The sequence below is a fragment of the Crocodylus siamensis genome, chromosome 2 (assembly GCF_052110815.1).
Source record: "Crocodylus siamensis isolate JL-2025a chromosome 2, ASM5211081v1, whole genome shotgun sequence".
Lineage (NCBI taxonomy): Eukaryota > Metazoa > Chordata > Crocodylia > Crocodylidae > Crocodylus > Crocodylus siamensis.
In genome coordinates this window covers 165,058,161-165,078,353 of record NC_143396.1, presented here as the reverse complement: position 1 = coordinate 165,078,353, position 20,193 = coordinate 165,058,161, and the positions used below count along the sequence as shown (strand labels likewise).

The window sequence follows — 20,193 nt, the reverse complement described above, 5'->3', positions numbered from 1 at the left end:
GGGCCCCACATTACCCGGGACCTTCTTTTTACCCCCTACATATTTAAAAAAAGACTTCTTATTGTTCTTAATCTGGGAAGCTAGTCCCAGTTCCATCTCTGCCTTGGCCTTCCTAACTGCCCCCCTACATCCCCGAGCAACTACAGAATAGCCCTCCCTGGTGATGACCCCTTCTTTCCACTGGGTGTAAGCCTCCTTTTTAGCAAGGAGACATTCCCGGATTCTTTTGGTGAGCCACGGAGGCTTGTGTGCTCTCCTGCTCCCTTTGATCCTCATTGGGATTACCTTCCTTTGGGCTTGGAGGATCGTCTCCTTAAGGAGCGACCACTGTCCTTGGACATCTGGCTCCCCTTCCCCCCAGGACCTCAGCGCTTCTCCAACTATCCTCCTTAGCTCGTTGAAGTCTGCCCTCCTAAAATCTAGGGCCGCTGCCTTACTGCATGCCTTTGCCACCTTGCGCTGGATGGTGAATTCCAGCAGGCGATGATCGCTGTCGCCCAGGTGGTCGAGCACCTGCAGCCCCCTCACCAGGTCATCACCCGTGGCCAGCACCAGGTCCAACAAGGCGTCCCCCCTGGTGGGGCTGTGCACCTCCTGGGTTAGATGGAGGTCCTGCACTCTGGCCAAGAACCTACGTGAGCGTTCAGACCTGGCTGACTGCTCTTCCCAGCAGATGTCTGGGAAATTCAGGTCCCCCATGACAACCACATCCTTAGCCTTCACTACCTCTGTGAGCTGACCCAAGAATTCCTGGTCAATCTGTTCTCCCTAGTTGGGAGGTCTGTAGTAGACTCCCACCATTAAGTCCCTTTCCCCTCAACTGCCATGTACTCTAACCCAAAGTACTTCAGAGTGCCCCTTCCCTGGCTCCTTGCTAATTAACGAGGATGTGTATTCCTCCTTAATATAGAGCGCCACGCCCCCACCCCTCTTTCCTATCCTGTCCCTCCTGTACAGCCTATAGCCCTTGACATTCACTGCCCAATCATGCATTTCTTCCCACCACGTTTCTGTAATCCCCACTATGTCCGGGCTGGTGTCAGCCAGCAGGAGGGTCAGTTCCTCCTGCTTGTTGCCCATACTACGAGCGTTTGTGTAGAGGCATTTGAGGCCTCCTGTGGGTGTGTGTACTGACCCCCTAGTCCCAACGTTACCCTGGCCCCTCTCTCTTACCTGTTTGATTGCTTCGCTCGTCGGGCTGGGCTGGGCTGTACTTGTGGGTGCTGTTTGGTCTGGCAGTCTGATATTTCCTCCGCCCTCATCTTCCCCTTCCCCCGATGAGCCTAGTTTAAAGCCCGCCAGAGGAGGTCCGCCAACCTAGAAGAGAACACATGCTTACCTTTAGGGGAAAGGTGGAGCCCGTCCCATCCCAGCATGTCTCTTGTCAATGTGGTTGACTTCCCTGCCTCGTGAGCGTGACAGGGGTCACCTGTCCAGAGGCCCGTGTTACAGCTTAGCATTCTGCCATTTCGCTGTGGCCTGGCCATTCGTGACCCTGGCTAGGTGGCTGTCTAGCCTCCTTTTGAAGACCCCCAGGGTAGGGGCCAGCACCACTTCCCTTGGAAGTTGGTTCCAGCTCCTACCTGTCCTGATTTTGAAATAGTGCTTCCTGAGGTCTAGCCTGAATCTACTCTCAGTCACCTTATGGCCATTGTTCCTTGTTACTTCCAGTAGTGCTCAAGGGAACAGGGACTCTCCCATTGCCTGCTGGTCCCCCTCAGCAAGTTTATAGGTGGCCACCAGATCCCCTCTCAGCCTTCTCTTGTGGAGGCTGAACAGGTTCAGGTCCTGTAGCCTCTCCTCATAGGGCCTGCCCTGCTGTCCCCTAATCATGTGAGTGGCCCTCCTCTGGACCCTCTCAATGCTGTCCGCATCCCTCCTGAAGTGCGGCGCCCAGAACTGGATGCAGTACTCCAACTGCCGCCTGACCAATGTTGCATAGAGCGGGAGGATCACCTCCTTGGGTCTGCTCATGATGAATCTGTGGATGCATGACAAGGTGCGATTAACCTTCCTGACCTTGTCCCCACATTGTCGGCCCATGTTCATCTTGGAGTCAGTAATGACTCCAAGATGCTTCTCTGCCTCTGCACTGACGAGAAGGGAGTTCCCTAGCCTGTAGGTATGCTGCTGGTTCTTCCTCCCCAGGTACAACACCTTGCACTTGTCAGTATTGAAACCCATCCTATTCTCATCTGCCCATCCCTGTAACCCGTTGAGATTTAGTTGTAGCCTGTCCCTCTCTTCTAGCGTGCTCACTTCTCCACACATCTTAGTGTCATCTGTGAACTTGAACAAGGTGCTTTTCACCCCCATGTCCAAATTGCCGATAAAGATATTGAACAGTGCAGGCCTGAGGACTGAGCCCTGGAGGACCCCACTGCCCACATCTCTCCAGGTCGAAAATGACCCATCCACCACCACTCTCTGGGTGCGGCCCTTCAGCCAATTTGTGACCCATCTGACTGTGTAGACGTCAACACCATAGACGCCTAATTTTTTAATGAGGATGGGGTGAAAGACCGTGTCGAAGGCCTTCCTAAAGTCCAGAAAGACTACATCCACTGCGACACCTGTGTCCAAGGCTTTTGTGACCTGGTCATAGAAGGCCACCAGGTTGGTCTAAGAGGACCTGCCTCTAATGAACCCATGTTGATTACCCCTAAGCATAAACTCCCCTGCTGGTCCCTCACAGATGTGCTCCTGGATAATTTTCTCAAACAGCTTCCCCAGGACTGAGGTAAGACTAATGGACCTGTAGTTTCCTGGGTCCTCTTTCCTCCCTTTTTTGAAAATGGGGACCACATTGGCCCTTTTCTAGTCGTCAGGCACCTCACCAGAGGACCACAAGTGCTCATAAAGCTGTGCCAGGGGTCCTGTACTAACCACTGCCGGTTCCTTACGCACTCTGGGGTAGAGATCTCCAGGACCTGCTGATTTGAACACATCTAGTCCCTCCAGAAGTTCCCTGACTAGGTCCTCATTGACCCTGGGCCTGGCTTCGCCTCCCCTGGGTCCGTCCGGAAACCCACTGGGGGGATGTCCCTGTCCCTGTTCAGAAAAATGGAAGCAAAGAATCTGTTAAAGAGATTAGCTTTGTCACCTGCTGCTACCACCAGGTTTCCAAGCATGTTCTGCAGAGGCACCACATTATTTGGCACCTTCTTTTTACCTCCTATGTACTTAAAAAAGAACTTCTTGTTATGTTTGATCTGGGTCGCTAGTCCCAGTTTCATCTCTGACTTAGCCCTCTTAATAGCCCCCCTACAACCTCGAGCCAAGGAGGTATAATCCTCCATGGTGATGGCCCCTCCCTTCCATTGGGTGTACGCCTCCTTTTTGACTTTGAGATGTTTGTGGATGCTTTTGGGGAGCCATGGGGGCTTTTGAGCACTCTTTCCCCCTTTGATCCACATGGGGATTGTCACACTTTGGGCTTGGAGGATCGTCTCCTTAAGGAATGACCACTTTTCTTGGACTCCCAACTCCCCTTCCCTCCGGGACCTCAGTGCCTCCCCGACATGTCTCCTTACTTCACTGAAATCCACCCTTCTGAAGTCCAGGGCTGCTGCCTTGCGCTGGATGGTGAATTCCAGTAGGCCATGATCACTGTCACCCAGGTGGTCAAGACCTGCAGACCTCTCACCAGGTTGTTGCCTGTGGCCATGACCAGGTCCAACAAGGCATATCCCCTGGTGGGACTGTGCACCTCCTGGGTTAGGTGGAGGTCTTGTGTCTCAGCAAGGAACCTACCTGAGTGGTCAGATCTGGCTGACTGCTCTTCCCAGATGTCCGGGTAGTTTAGGTCACCTATGTTGACCGTGTCCCTTGACTTAACTGCCTCTGCGAGCTGACCTGAGAATTCCTGGTCCAGCTCGTCCCCCTGGTTAGGTGGCCTGTAGTAGACCCCCACGGTTAAGTCCCTTTCCCCCTGCCCCCTTGTATTCAGACCCAGAGCACTTCAGTCTGCCCTACCTCAGATGCAGTACTGTCTGCAGAGGATGTGTCTTGCTCTTTGATGTAGAGCGCCATACCATCACCTTTTCTCCCTGTTCTATCCTGCCTATACAACCTATAGCCCTTGTTGTTTACCACCCAGTTGTGTGCTGGATCCCACCAAGTTTCAGTGAGCCCCGCTATGTTTGGGTTTGTATTAGCTAGCAGGAGGGCAAGTTCCTCCTGCTTGTTCCCCATACTGCGAGCATTAGTGTAGAGGCAGTTAAGGCCTCCTGAGGGTGTTTGTGCCTCCCCCACAATCCCCAGACTGTCCGGGCCCCTGTCTCTTATCTGGGTATTTCTTGTGCTCATCACCTGACTTGGCTGGGCTGTTCTTGTGGGTGTCTCTTGGTTTGGTGTTCTGTGGCTCCCTTGGTCCTCTTCCTCCCCCCTCCCCCAACGTGCCTAGTTTAAAGCCCTGAGCTGAGAATTGGTGTCTGCACTTGTGCCCCTATTAGGCTAGAGTAAACTAATTTACTTCACAGCAGAATAATACTTGTAAATATACAAGTACTATCCTGCTGCAGAGTAAAAAACTCCATAGCCCCACACTGAAGCTCCCTCATGCCCCAGCCAGCCCATCTGCAGCACACTGAGCTGGGGGCAGCAGCCCCAGGTTGGCAGACTGAACCTCCCAGGGCCCCTTGCCAGCCAGGGCTGTTCTGCCCAGGCTCCATTTGCTGCACCTGAATAAATTGCGGAGCTTGTTGCTCTGGAGTTAATTGCTCATGGGTGCACATTCAAATGGCTTACATAGGAGCAAGTAAGTCTAGAGCAGTAAGCTCTGCAGTTTATTCAGGCACTGTAATTGCACATATAGATGTGCCCTGCTAGACCAGCTCTGGATGAGTTGTGACTGTGATGAGGCACAACCACAGCTGTAGTTATTCCAGATTCTGGTGGGCAACAGGTATGGGGCAGCATATGAACAGACTGGGGGTATGCGGGTGCACTGCCAGAATCAAGGCATACTACTGGGGATATTAGACAGAGGAACCATACTGGCAGTAGTGCAGGGGGAGACTAGGACTTATGCCAGTGCTCTGCACTCAGTGGGCACAAGGCTTATACTGAAGCTTAGTTTCATTTTGACTAGGGGCATTCTGTATGGAGAAGGATATATGCTAAGGAGCAGGAAGTAGCAGCTTCACATCCTTGTTTGTTATCATGATGTGGTTTGGTGCCCTTTGGGGCTGCTACAAGTTGCAGACATGTTGGCACGGGATAGAAGTGCCTTGGCCTCTGGCCAGCTATTGGCAAATGATTCCTGCTATTTTGTGGCCGGTCATACCAGCCATCCCAACCCTGGCACTTCTGAAGCCCTGCTAATCAGAGTCTCTGGGTGCACCTACATGAGACACTATGTTGCTGTAGCAATGAGCTACAGCGATGTAGCTCTTCACTATGGTGACATAGCATCTGTGGACACTAACTGTGATGCCGCCACTACTGCACATTAGCTTGTTGCTACTGTGCAGTAGGGTTGAAAATGACCCGTGTGCCACCAGGACTGCACAATACCTACTGGTACTGCGTAGTCAGGAGCATGTGTACACACACCCTCTGAGTCCCACTTGTCATGTTACAGAGCAGAGTGGCATTGCCCATACCAGTACCCACAGCAGGCTTTGTGAGTTAGGAGAAATGGATGATCTGAAGTAAGGTATTTCTTTGGTGTAGTCTTGTTCATTTTGATAGAAAAGCTTTGAAGCCCCATTTCCTTGCCTGCAGTAGCAGTCATGAATGGCAGGCACTTTCTTTGCCTATTATGCCTAACTCTGCTCCCATGTGCCTGGTGCCATGAAGCGCTTCCTGTGTTTCCTCCCACAGCCAAATTCACAGATGCTACTCTTGCTGCCTACTGACTTTCTCTGCCCTTTCACCATGCAGCCTGCCAAGCAAGCACCTCTGTCTGCTTATAACTCAGGGAAGCCCCTAACACAGCATAGCATGACTCAGCTTACATTTCAGCCTGTGGCCAGTTGCCTTGGGCAGTAGTTTCCATTGTCTCCAGCTCTGTACATCAAGAGATGTAAATACTCCTTTCACCAAGGCTTTGTGTGCACAGAATCTGAGTGCACAGAGGCTACGTCGAGGCCCCCCATAGTGCTCTCCTTGCTGGCCCAGCTCTCTCCTCTCTTCCCTCAGTTTCTGCAATGTATGGCTGAGCTGCAGGAGCTGCTGCAGCAGCAAATCTGTCGGAAGCTCAAGGAGCGTGGGCATAAGGAGGACTCAGATGGCACCTGGAGTGACAACTCCCTGTCAGACATTGAGTCCAGGTACCATGGTCCCATCCACCCTGCAACCCTCCTGCACAGTGCTGCAGTTCTGGGAATCCCCGTCTATGCCTGTGGCTGGAGATGGCTGAGTGAAGGCTTGCCCCCAGCAGAAACCGGCTGTGCTCTGTGGCTTGTGAGATGCCCCATGAGAGCCAAGCTGTGCTTTCTGCACCTCTCCCAGCCCATGGAAAGTTTAATCCGTTCCCTTCCATGACTAGTGAGTACCAACAGGGAAGGGGAGGCCAGAAGGCCCCTTGTGGCTTCCCATTCTTTAGTTGGAATTACTAGGAACAAATTCGCTCACATGCATGAGTGAAGAGGGCTGGGATACCCAGCCCAGGAGAGACTTGAAGTTGGTAGCAAAGGACAGGTGGAGAACTAACTCCATTGTGCACTCTGGGCAACCCCATAGTGAGGACACCTTTCGAGAATGGAGTACTGTCTAATCTCCGAGGCAAGTGCAGGCATGCTCTGAGAGCCAGTGGGTGACAAGACCAGCTAGACATAACCATAACTTTGGATGGGCAGATTTTTCCAGTCCTGGAAATCTACACTATGTCCCTCAACACAGCCAGGAGCTGGGGGAGCTCCTGGGGATTCTCTGCCCTGAGATTGGTGGAATTGAAGGGGTCTGTCAGGGCTAGAAATTTTTGTAAATAACTCATGGTCTCTCTTCTCCTCCCCTTTTTGGCACAGCACCAGTGGGTCCAACAGCTCCCAGTCAGATGGCCTCCCTGCTCACTTACTCAACTTGGCAGAGAAGGTGAGAGCCATTGCAGTCATGGGAAGGACCCACCGAGGGGCAGCAGCCAGTGACCTCATAGCAAAGAGCGCTTACAGGGGCAGGGCAATGCTAGGAGACCTTGATTGCCCTATCCAACCCCCAGCCCAGGGCTCACCCCATCCATGTTCTGCCCCATTCCTAGCATTACCCTCCTTTTTACCCATCTCTATGCCTTTCACCTCATTAGAGGCAAATGGTGCTGGTCCAGGAGCAACCAGCCCTCTGAGACAGCTTGGCTGAAGCTATGCCAAGAAGGGGATAAGGGGTAGAGCTTCAGTGCTAACACAGACATTTGCAGCAGGCAAATTCCCAGGGGTGCTCTGATGGCTGGACTTAGATGCTCATCATCATTAACTTTACCTTGAGATAGCTCTCTGCATGAGGACATAGAAGAACAGCAGCAGCAGCAGCACAGATGGACAGGAGCTGAAGGGGTCTTTTGTCTTCCCCTTCTTTGAGGTATATATTGATCCCTAAAGGGATCCCAAACATAGTTTCTGTAAGAATATTATGAGAGAGGCTGTGGCTGTCTGTCAGATATCCACTGGCCACCATCATGGACAGTATGCAGGCTTAGGTGGACTTGTTTGTCCTTTCTAACCTTATTTAGGAATGCTGATGTAGATATTCCTGCAATGCCATCAACTACAGCTGGGCATTGCCCAGATGGTCTAGAAGGCCAGGCCCTGGGCATTCGAAGTAAAGAAGTTAGCCAGGTGGGATGGAAGCCAGGCTTTTCCTGGATGCTGTTAACTGCATCCTACAATTCCCTGGAAGACAGCTGCAGCTGAAAGGCAGTAGGCAGAAGCATACTGTCAGGAGGCAATGGCTAGATATGGGTGCTATGGCCTTGGGGCTCATCTCAGGGATTGCTGTCTCTGTCAGGCCTAGGAATAGCCTGTCTCTTGTGGGGAACAGCAGTGAGAAATGCTTCTTTACTCTCCAAACTAGTTTAACCAGAAGAAGAGGAAGAAGAAATGGCTCCGGACAAGAAAAGAAAGGAATGAATTGCACCAGAAATACACGCCACAGAAACTGGTGGGTCAGGAAAGCCTCTTGGTAAGAACCCAGCAGCTGGGGCAGGGCCAAGAGATGCTCTTTTCAGGGTAGCAGCGTAACTCCCTGCAAGTGTCTACCAGCTGAAGGCTTGGCTGACATATGGGGCTGGATTTGGGTAACACTCCAGCCACTCTGTACTGAGAAGGGTATATGCTCAGGAACAGGGAGTGGTGAAGAGACCATAAGGGTAAGTTGACACCTCCCATGCAGCCCAGCTCTACAGCTGGGGATGGCAGGAGAAAGTGGGGGTGCATTCTTCCCTAAGCACACCTGTGTCCTGTACAAATGCCTTGTTATCCAGTCTCCTGTCCCTCACTGTGTGATGCTATTGAGATAGGATGTTTGTAGTACATCAGCAGAGGAAGTCCACTCTGAAAAGTCTGGGATTGTGGAAGGTTGATGACTGCAGTCTCCCTACAGCTTCTTAAGTAGCTTTCCCAGGGTGAGATCCAAGGCTGTGGAGCTGCAGGGGAGGCATAATCTTAATGCTGTGAGGTCTGACTGTCTCAGGTTTGGGCTCTGTTTCTCCCTTGTGTTGCTAATACTTTCATAAGGGCTCTGAAACAAGGCAGGTCCTGTGCCTGGGCTTAGAGAAGCTAACCTTCACTGTGCAGAGTAGAGCACCTGTGGTGTTTGTCCATATTAATTAGGAAAGTAGTCTGCAACCATCAGTCCTTTCAGCTGATTGTTGGTCCAGCTGTTGACACTGGATTTGGACCTGGCACCTATACCTTTGTTTCAAGCAGGCACAACCCTCAGACTGATCACACCTGCCAGCTGATAATAGGCGAGTTTATTGATACAGAGTAAGAACAAAAAAGCAACAGTACAAACTACCAAACAATTCTATATCTATCAGTCCTAGGACTGTCATCAGAGTCAAAGTATGTCTGGTCAGGATGCAGGCTCCTCTCTGAGGCTCTCTCTCTTAGGTGTCACCAGTCTGGAGGTGGGATGCTGAGGCCTACAGCCCCCCTCCAGTGGGGTGCATGAGATGGGCTACTGGTATGCCCTCAGTCCATGGTGGTCTCGGAGACCCTTCTTAGGGGACAGGGATGGGGATGCAGACCCCTCTCGGGGAGTAAAATGGGGAGAGACAGGGAGGGACGGGACAAGGAGGAACAGGAGGGACAGGACAAAGGGAGGGATGGGACCCTTTGTTAATCTCAAGTTTCTGCTTTTGTATTCTCCTTCCCCCTTGATGACTTCTGATGACTCTTCATCTGGGCTATCTGTGGTTGGTTGTCTCTCTGTGGTCACATGTCCATGTAGCCTTCCGGGCCTTGTCCTAATTTGATCTGTTCCCCCAAAACAGGGACTTAGGCCCCCCTGCTGAGGCCTTGTTGCTGGTGTCACTTATCTCGTGTTATGGGGCAATATGGTACATACTTCTTTGGTTCCCAGGCTGTGTGTCTTTGTTGTGTTAGACGACGTGCCTGTGTTAGACAAGGCTGTGATCCTGTGTCATGGCATGCCCTGCTTCATTATCAGACTGTGTCCATCCATTGGCCTTGTTGTTTTAGACAGCGCGTCTGCTCTCAGGGCTATGAGAAGCTGTGTGTGTGTCTCCCATGCTCTTTGGAAATCCATTTAACCCCTGCTGTCCATCTTGACCCCTTATAATGGATATATCTATATCTATAAGCCAATTCCCAAAAAACCAGACCTTTAAATAACATTTCTAAGCCAACACAGTCCCTGCACTGCACCTGAGCTGGTTCGAGACTCTGGTGATATGTGTGGGTGAGACTGATAATCAGCAAGCTGTGCATATTAGAGGTTGTAGCAAACATTACCATGGAACTGTTCAGAATATGTTCTTACTCTAATACCACACATATTTAACATAGCCTGAGGCAACTGCTGAGGCTGTGGACAGATGTAACATTTGAAACATTGCTTTAAAATGCCTTTGAAATGCTTTAAAAGATTAGTGTAGAAACATTCATGTGGGATAAAGTGCTCAGAAGCAGGGCAAAATGTAGTGGAAGGGAGCAGGTACTATTTGGTACCATTTGATTTTGGAAGGTGTATGGTAGTACTTCTTGGTGGCTGTAGTGCCCCCTGGTGATCACATTTATCTTATTTTCTTCCACTCTGGCCTCACAGGGTACCACCCACCCTATTACCTCACCTGCCATACCTTGATGGTGAAATGATTATGCAGATGGGGAGACTGACCTCAGAGATCAGCATAAGCTTTGGGTGCTTCACTTGGTCCTGCTCATCACTGGGCTTTCAGCTCCATGCCTTGATCAGGCTACCTCAACTTATTTCCAGTCTTGAACTCTGGCCTCAGGGCCCCTTAACTCAGTCTGTCTCTGCTGCAGGCCCCTGGTCTTACCTTGTGCTATCAGACCAGACCTATAGTCCTACTACCTGGATCTGCAGGGCCCCACGACTAGTGCCTAGACAACTGCTTCCCAAACTTTTTCTCAGTATGACCCTATTTATGGCCCCATTTTCTCAGCGTGGCCCCTCACGCCCAACCCTTAGCCCCCCACCAGTGTGACCCCACGCATTGATGCTGCAACCCCACAGTTGACCATTTCTCCTCAAGTTTCTTGGATCCTCTCTGTGGGAGACTTGGGTTTTGCAGCACAGAACAAGTAAAGACACTCTATTACAATTCTTCCAGGTGAGAGTTGCTCCTTCCAAATCAAGAAAGCGACCTGCTTTTTTCAAGAATGCAGGCAGATGCAGCAGTGCAGGAAAGAGAACTGAGCAGGTACCTGGAGCCCTTAGTACTGATCTGTATTGAGAGCTGGTCACATGTTGGAAGTAAGGCATGCCTACAACCATCCCCTGCTTCAAGGAGCTTTCTGTATTCAAGTCAGTGGCTCTGCTGCAGGTATGAGTGGGGCAGGGCTCTATGGTGTGGTGTACCACGCTGCTCCACCTCCCTGATGGACTGTGCCCTGTGCCCCTGCATTTCCAGGACACTCATTTTAATTTGAACCAGCCAGGTGGGACTGGCCTCTGAAATCCAGGACTACCCTGGCTAAACTGGGACGTATAGTCACCCTATATAGAGGCATATTAGTAGTGGAGTTTTAAAGTGTTGTTGTAGCCATGATGGTCCAGGGAATATGTGAGAAGCAAGGTTTTTGGTCATATATTTTAATAGATCTACCGTATAGTTTCAACTATACAGTTTGGATTCGATCAGCTATAAAGTTGGTTCACTAGAAGGTATTCCCCCAAAAAATCTTGCTTCAATGTATAAGGCAGACCTTTACTTTGCCTTCTGTCAGACTAATAGTTTAGGAAGGCCTGAGGTCAGAGTCCTTCTTTGTCAGTTTTCTAGCCAGTGGAAGCTGCAGGCTGGACAGGCTGAGCCATAAAGCCTATTTACTATCTCTAGGATAAATCTAGAGCCTCAGGCCTAGGTTCTTCTGTTGCGGGAGTGGTACCTGGTGTTTGACGTTTATGGTGTTTGATCTGGTCCACTCAGCAGAGGGACTGCAGGAAAGGATCGTTCCAGAGTTTAGAACTGATTTGCTTGTTGTATGAAATGTTCCTCTTACTATCATTACAGATGGCAAAAGAGAAAAATGTGGCAAGTCCCATGTATCGGGTCCACCAGCCTGTCAGCACGCTGTCTCTATGCATGGAGGATAGCAGTGGCAAACAGGTGTAATAGGAGCTGCTCTCCTTTCCCACTCACCAACATCCATTCCCTTATCGCTAGAAACACTATTGAATTTGCCTCTCAACTCATTCCCAAGGTCAAACTATGCCATGGGGTGGGCTTTCAGCTTCCATCAGTTGGAATAGAATGTGAACATGAGACAAGGGCCATGGAACTGGTGCTGGGGAACCACAGCTGGAGTTTTTTTTAACCTTCACTTAACAGCTGTCTCTGCTTGGCTCAGAATCAACTGCCACTCAGCACATTTGCTATCCCAGCACCCTAGTCTGTTTCCTTTCATCAGCTATGTCAGATCTTTAAGCCTGGGGTGGAGGCATCACTTAACCCAGGGTTGTACAGTTTCCAGCTCTGTAGAATTCACTTGGTTGAGACCTCCCAATACCAAAGTGATAAAAATGTGAAAGAAAAAACAAACCTGCTTCATTATCCAGAGAAGCCAGTGCCCAGGAACATGGCGAATGGGGCAGTTGTTTAGCAGCAGCTTCTTCCATCCCTATAGTGGTTCCATTTCCAGTTTTGGGAAGGGAAGGGAAGGAGTGTGTCCTATATGTCCACTCCAGGCTACAAATAGGAGGTATCCTGTGTGCAATGAATAGTTTGGAGGGATCCATGGCACTTCCTGGACATTCCTGAAGTGAGGTATATGCTGGCAGTCACATGGACATCATGGGGCAAGTGCTGAATGGTCTGGAGCTGGGCTGTTATCTCCTAGATTCCCACTGCAGCTGGGGATTTAATACTAGGGAGTGGCTGCCACAGCCTCATAGTCTTGCTAACAAAATAACCAAGAGCCATTGACTTTCAAGGAACTCTGTAGGCTGGGTGTACATTTGTTCTGAGTTTTTTGGAAACTTGGCTAGCCTGGGAAACGCTGAGCCCTTCAAAGTGCAGGCCAGAATTTTGCTACCAAGTTCAGGAGATGGCTTGCTGGAGTGGGGTTGGGTGTTCCTCCTTGTGAGGAGACTGATTTGGTATTTACTAGAGGTGCACTGATACATCAGTCCCATATTGTATTGGTGCCGATATAAGGAAAATTGACAGTATCAGCAATTGGCATTTTTTTGGGCTGTGTGGCCAGTAATGTTGCTGATAAATGCCCCATTCATATGCGCAGCTGCAGCATAGCATGCAGGTGGCCAGGACCGTAACCTGCTAGTGTGGAGGCAGCATCAGGCTAGTAAGTCTGTTGCGGGGGAAGGGGTAGGGCAAATTGAAGCTCCCGTGGTGAGGGAGGGAATGGGGCATGGCATGGGACAGAGGTGCAGCTCGTCTGGGGGAAATTGGGTGGGGTGGCTCCCGCCACTACGTGCAGCCCAGGAGGCATGGGGGGCACACATAGGTGGCAGAAGGGAGGGGCTAACCAGGATCAGCCCCCCCAATCGCAGGTAGCAGGTAGAGTCCCTGGCCACAAGCTGCTATGTGGCTGGGAGGGGCACACACACACACATACCTTGCACAGCCAGGATCACAGCCGGCTGAGCAGGCAGGTAAGTTTATATCTGTTTTCTTTACCTGGGCTTCGGGGTGGCAGATCGAGACCCCCACAGTGCAGGAGGCAGTGGGGTTGGGGCAGGGATGAACCATTCACCCCTGCCCCACTCCCTGCTGCACTGTGGAGATTGCCCCATGACCCAGCCCAGCCAGAGCCCCATTTGTAGGCAGTGGTGCTGGGAGAGGGTGGGCCTATGGCAAATTCTGGGATGGCTGCAGCCGCCCTCCCAGTGCCACTGCCCCAAGTGCAGCCCAGCCCCCAGCCAGGAAAAGCCAGGCAGAGCCCTGGCCTCAGCCAATAGCAGCAGCCTGCCCTTGCCCTGCATGCAGATCCAAGGGGCACACGCCTCTCATGCCTCCCGGGGTCCACCAAAGCAGCAAGAACCAACCCCCATGGCCCCCCGGATGAGCCACTTGTAGCTCTGGCCCATGTCCCACCCCACCCCGGCTGAGCAGTGCCTGCCCCTGCCCCAGTGCCAGCTCCACTCCATCTCTTACCGTAGGGGCCTTGATTTGCCCCTGCCACACCCCTTCTCTCCCCTTGCCCTTCTCCCACAACAGACTTACCAGCCAGACGCTGCTCTCCAAGCTGCCTGGCCATGTATTGGATCAGCATCAGCCGATATGGCTCGTTAAAAATCGACCATTGGTATTGGCCCAAAAAATCTCTATCGGTGTGCCCCTATTATTTAGCACACCCATTGCTATGTAGGGCCTTGGACTAGATGACTCTGACAGTATGATTCTACAATTTCAGTGCTTTCTTCACAGGGCAAAAATCCAGAAGACATAATAATGTCCTATCTGCGGAGGAGAGAACTAAATGCTAGTCAAGAGTCTCGCCATTTGAAAGGAAAGTTGTCTTGGCACACATTTTCTTGCAGTAAGTGTGTATGATTAGGGGATAGCAGTATCAAGGGATAGCTAAGAAAGTGTGTGTGTGTATGATTATGGGACAGCAGGATCCACACATAGCTAAAATTGCTACACAGTTTCTATAAGGGCAATTTTGTTACTCCACCTAAAATCCACAAACCACAGGAATTGCAGCCTCAGAATTGGTAGGTTAGTTTTGGGGAAGAAGTAGAATTATTCTACCAAATACGAAATGAACTGAACAAGCTACTCCTTAATTATAATGCTGGTTTGACAATTTGTAGCAACTGAGCCCAGAAAGCGGGAGGGAGATGAAACATAGTTTCCCAGATTCTTCAAGCTACAGGGCAGTGGCAGCACCAAAGATAAATTCATTGCAGTCTCATTTAAAATATTAGTAAGTGGTTACGGCTTGTTCCACGCCCCCTGTGGTTCTGAGAGTACTACGGGGCGAGGGCGAGCTGGAGACCTCACCTCAGCATAAGTACTTAAACGTGTCATGATCAGGGATCCTGGTTTTCTCTGTTTAAATATCCCAAATTCTCTGATTGAAAACTCTAAAATCCACATTTTCCCTGCGATTAATGTGAAACACCACTATATATTTAAGCGTCACCACTATATATATATATATATGAACACAATGATTTATTGATATACAGGCAGTCCTCAACTTACAACGTTTCAAGTTACAACCTTTTGCACTTACAACGTTTATAAATTGACACCCTGTTTCAACTTTATGACATCAGTTTTGACTTTACAATGCTTGATCCGATGCGACACCATGCCAGCGAACAAGTTCGCTGCATCAACCATCTCCCTGGAGAACATCTGTCCAATCTTCCTTGGACACTTTCTTTAAGAAAGCAGACAAGACTCCAAAAACCTGCAGCCAAGACTCCTGAAAAGACTCCAGCCAAGAACCCTTCAAAAAGTCCAACCAAGAGCCCTTCAAAAAGCCCAGCAAAGTCACCTCAAAGAAGGCCTTCCAAATCAATATATTGTTATTTACAATATAAATACATTAATGCCACTATATTACTCATCTATAATTGATTGAGTACAAAATTCTGGGGTATTTTTGGTGAAAATAGGGTATTGGGCCTTGGTTCAGGAACCAATCCCCCACTTAGAACATTGTTTCTTATGAGAAAATTGGTTCTGAGTTACAATGTTTCGACTTAAGACACCGTTTTCAGGAACCAATTGTGTCGTAAGTCCGAGGACTGCCTGTATTTACAATTTAAAACAGTTTGGAAGCCTACCAGTGCCTCAATCATTACAATAAAATAAATTCTAAATACTTATATATTTTTGGCTTTTGATTTTGTTTTTATCATGGAAAATCAGAGCTCCCTGTGCCCACTTCGCTCACCAGGATGCAGGTCTAGCTGTGGCTGTCCCCCCGCTGCTTTGTGGTACTGTGCAACCCTGATATACCAGTGCCCTGCCCCTGCCCATGCTGTTGCCCCTCACTCCCAAGCCTGAGCCCCACCAGCCCCTAGTTTGTGAGGGGGGCATTGTGTGGAGAGACAGTACAGGCGATGCAGTATGCTGCCATGGCTGCCAAAGTGAGATGTGGCAGTGGCAGGTGGAGTTGTGCCCCCTGCTGCTGCTAGGCGGGCAGGAGTCACCTCACCTTGGTGGCCATGTCTTATGCTGGGTTCTGCCTGCTGCGCCATGGAGGCAGCTCTTGCCCAGAGGTGGTCTGGCCCAGCTGTAGCCCTGTATCCCATCATGGGAGCAGAAATCGGGGTATACATGTCCCCTCACCACATCACCTGTGCTCCCTCTCCAACTCCCATCGACTTACCTGAAGGGTGTCGTAGGAGCCATTCTCCACCACCCTGCCTGGCTTCCCCATGCATGCACACATGCACAAGGCATACCCTGCTTCCTGCTTCCCTCAGCCCCAAGCAGCCTCTTGCAGGCTGCAAGGGGAAACCTACAGTTTCCCAATTTTTTTCTCCTTTAAAATAGAAAATCCATGTTTTTCCACAGTAAGTGGAAAACCCAGATCCCTGGTCATGATGCTGGATGTGGGAAGAATTCAGTAGAAGAGAATTAGCTTGATTGGACAAATGTAAGGTCTTATTCCTAATTGCAGCCAGTGCTCCTCCTAGAACCTGTTGGTAGGGAGATGCCTTTCTCTGGCAGCTCCTTAAGACTGAATTGTTCACAGTCAGATGTGGCATGGCCAGTCTAGCTGAAGAGTAGGGAATATTTCAGGTTGGTAGAGGAAGGGGTTGTCTCTCTGCTCTGCTGCTTGAGTCTCAGCCCCTGTGGGGATGAGAAGTACCCATCCTTTGTGGCTCTGAGAGGGGGCTGAGGGGAGCAGAATGGGTCCAGTGAAGGTGACTACTGGGCAGAAGCAGTGGGATTTGTGAAGCTGATAACATGTGCTATGGTCCTCCGCACTGCCACAAGGTGTTTGCCTCCATCTCCAGCCAATTCTACATGGGCTGCTAGGCTCCTCCAGGTCCCTCACAGCTGCTCATATCCGCCCTACTTGGCTGGCAGGGTCTGATGATCTCCAGTTGGGGCACTTAGCTGAGTCCTGAGGGAAGCAGAGGCTAAAGCGAGAGTGAGAGTGGCTGCCCACTGGAGTGCTGTGCCACCTGAAGCTGCCAGGCATTGGGTTACCCATGCAAATGAATCTGTTGTTTTCACTCTCTTCCTTGAAGCTCGTCCCTGTCCCCATGAAATAAGCCATCAGCCCAGCTCCACAGTCAAGCACCTGTGGAAGACCCATCGGCCTCACCTCATCCCTGTCATCCCCCTGTTGAGGTCACAGAAACCTCTGCTGGTGCCTCTGAAACAGTACCGTCCACCTTTCCATTCACAACTGGATGGACAGCCACCTGAGGAACAGCCCACAGGTAAGAAAGGGAGCAGTGGGAGGGAAGCCGATGCACTGGGGCTTACATTTCTCCTGTAGGGATCCCCAGGGTGGCTGGCATGCTTTCAAGCAAAGAGGAAGGGCTTAGCAGAGAAGCAGTTACAGGGAAATTCCTATTACCTGCCCTTGGAATATATAGACCCCATGCTTGATTCAAGGATAGGCTTGTATTCCACTGTTGCAGCCTAGTGCCTGGTAGGTAGTTTAGTGCAAAAGGCTGGGTCGGGGGGACCTCTGCTTCATCAGATAAAGACCAGTGGGTATATGGTTGGTAGAGGAGGGAGAGAAAGAAGTCTCTTCTGTCACAGCCACACTATGAAGAAGACATGGGGGGAGCCTCTCTCCTGACCCCTTGGGCCCTGTTCCCAAGCAGTATTTGTTTCCATAGGGAGCTGATGTTGCTGGACCCTGTTTCTCACCGTTACTCTGACCTTTGTTTTCTTGTCCTCCTCAGGCAGCTTAGTGTTGGCACAGTCTGCATTTGTGGTCAGAGCCAGCCCATGCAGGTACCATGCTAGCACCTCTTTGTTCAGCAATGCAGTTCCTGCCAGGGTGGTATAAGTGTACAAGAAGGAAGTATATAGCATAGTAAAGATGCAGGAGTGTATCCAGTGGGATGTAGTGGTGTGGTCACCCCCGTCTTCTGCCACTGGTGTCCCTGGGGGAACCCCAGAGCTGTGACTGCTGGAGGGTGCCAGGCTCGGCAGGAGACAGTGGAGGCCATGAGCAGGTTTCCTTTTCCTGAACCTGCTCCCTGCTGCTCACCCCCACCTGTATTTCTGTTGACTGAGAGGAGGCACTGGAAGAAGGAACCTGCCTCTCCCCTCTGCTGATGCCCCTGGATGATGCAGGCACAAGGGTGCCCCAGAATTGCTCTTCCATCACTCTAATGTCCCCTACTAGCCCAAAGGCTCCAGCAGCAATTCACCCCATTCTGAGGGATGCTGTGCTGCACTTCCCTTTTGGTAAATGTTGGATCCACTCATGCAAGGATGCAAACCCACATGGATTACTGGGAAGGTTGTACCACACAGTACACAGCAGTTTTGTTCTTGCCCTTCCAGCAATATCCCCTGTTTCTGCCCTGCGAGGGCTCACTCTGCTTGAATTGGAAGGAGTGAGGCACAAGAATTCCTTAGAATGGCATTCCTAAAAGAAAGAGCACTGGTGCTTCTGAGTTTAACAGGGAGCAGGAAGTAACGCAGTTGGGGTGATTCTTTAGTTAGAGAGACCCTACCAACTTGAGTGAAGCCAGCAAATTACATCAGGCACTGCACTTTGGTGGGAGCAAATAGCTAGAGGTATAAAAGTAAACCAGAGGCAGTTCTTTAAGCCCATCCAAGCCAGTGAAAGAACCATGGGAGGAGGAAGGGGGAGAAGGGGAGGTTGTAGCTACACAGACATTGGGGAATGCTTTTCCTTATTGCATAGAGCCATACCGCCCTCCTGAAGCCAAGACCCAGCGAAGTTATGGGGTGCTCTCCCTTAGGACATTTTGACCAAAGTAAACCTAAATTTCCATAGCTACTTCTACCCTGATTGCCAACTGGTGCAGTAAACTTCTAAGATGATCTGAACATGCACACTCCTTTGATTTATGAGCTCTATTCTGCCCAGCCTTGATTAAAGGAGTCCTATCGGTTCCACATAGTCCAGACTCCTGTTTCTCCACCCCTGCCAGGCCTGGAGGGGACAGTGATCCTTGCTTTTATTGGCTGAATCCAGAGCAGCAAAATGTGAGACTGCCTTGCTATTCTGCCCTTCAGTTTACGGACCCTTCTTTCTGGGGTGTTCTCTAGAGAAAAGAGAATTCTGATGGTTCTGAGCCCTCACCTCCCATGATTCTGCAGACCAGAGGAGGCCCAGGTTTGGAAACAAAAGCCTGTTCCATGAGAAGGGACTTAAACCAAGCTTTGAAGGGGTAGGACTGCCAGCTATAAATACAATTGTAGCTGTGAAGGTTCAGGAAATATGCAAGAAGCAAGGGTTTTTTTGGTGCTCTTTTTCTGGACCAATTGTAGAGTTGAAAGAAGTGTCAGACAAGCTTTCTGGGACAAAAAAGCTGGTCTGGACTGTATTTATATCTATAAATACATCAGAGAGGGAAATGCTGGGGAGGTGCAGGAGTTACTTAAGTAATGGACACTGTTGGCACAAAAGCAGAGGGAACAAACTAGCTGTGATAAATTTAGGCTGAAAATGAAAAGAAGATCTCTAACCATCAGAGGAGGGAGAATTGGGAACATTCTTTTAGTAGAGAATTAAATTATATGGTTGGTTATGACAGCAGGGACTGGATTAAAATGTTCAAGAGGCCCTTTTACAATCTCATGCCCCATGAATAGTTGGAGGTTTGCTCTCTTCAGCTGTTGTGCTGATCTGAGAGCACAGAAGAAAGGCAGTGTCTTTGGTGTGAGCACAGAGGGGGTGGGAATAACTCCTTACCCTGTCCCAGCAACTCCATACCATGTGCTTGACTTTGGCAGCCATGTAGCAGCAAAGGCCTTTAGAGGATATCCACTGACCTTGGTCAAAACACTTGAGAGACTTGTGCCTGCACCTCTGGAAACTGGGAAGGGCATGCTTTCAGGGCAGCAGTCCTTCATGGTGTGGAGCAGGGGAGGGGTCAGACGCTGCTTGGAAACATGAGCACCAGATCTCTGCAAAACGAGGGCATGCTACAGTGATGTTGATACTGCAGGTACTACTGGTGCTTCCAGGATGCTGGGGACCTTGGGGAGGTGTAGGCCATCGAAGAAGGAGTCCCTGGAGAAGGGAGGAGTTTAGGAAGGGGGGCACAAGGGAGTTAGAGGGCCTTAGGGTAGAAGAGAGATGATGGAGTAGCAACCCTAGCGAAAGAAGAGTAGTGGGAAGGAAATGGAGGACATACAAATGGGAAGGAAGAATTGGTCAGGATGGGGAACTGCTAGGGAAGGGTATGGAACTGATGGAGCACGGATGAGAACTGGGAACAGCACCAAGAGGGAGTCATGGGAGGCAGCTGTTTCAGGGATCTGAGACAGGAACTGTTGGAAGGGAGCAGAAGGGCACGGGAGCTCTCAGCTCATGGGCAGCAAAGGGATAGACAACTATGGAGGCTGAAACAGGTGCTCTGGAAGTGAGACAGGTATGGTCAGAATCCCTTGAAATGCAG

General features: G+C 50.3%; 1 protein-coding gene across 7 annotated transcripts in view; it reads left to right on the top strand.

Moving 5' to 3' along the window:
- The window catches only part of AGBL2 (AGBL carboxypeptidase 2), a 56,800-nt gene that overhangs the window by 34,177 nt on the left and 2,430 nt on the right, over positions 1-20,193 (top strand). The window contains exons 11-18 of one of the 7 annotated variants that reach the window (XM_090032046.1): positions 6,145-6,275; positions 6,972-7,038; positions 8,011-8,118; positions 10,757-10,846; positions 11,657-11,752; positions 14,033-14,144; positions 16,825-17,019; positions 17,494-17,545. In XM_090032046.1, the coding sequence (XP_089888172.1) occupies positions 6,145-6,275; positions 6,972-7,038; positions 8,011-8,118; positions 10,757-10,846; positions 11,657-11,752; positions 14,033-14,144; positions 16,825-17,019; positions 17,494-17,545 (851 nt within the window). The remainder of the gene's footprint in view (positions 1-6,144; positions 6,276-6,971; positions 7,039-8,010; positions 8,119-10,756; positions 10,847-11,656; positions 11,753-14,032; positions 14,145-16,824; positions 17,020-17,493; positions 17,546-20,193) is intronic. The other 6 variants (XM_090032047.1, XM_090032049.1, XM_090032048.1 and 3 more) reach the window with 6 other exon arrangements.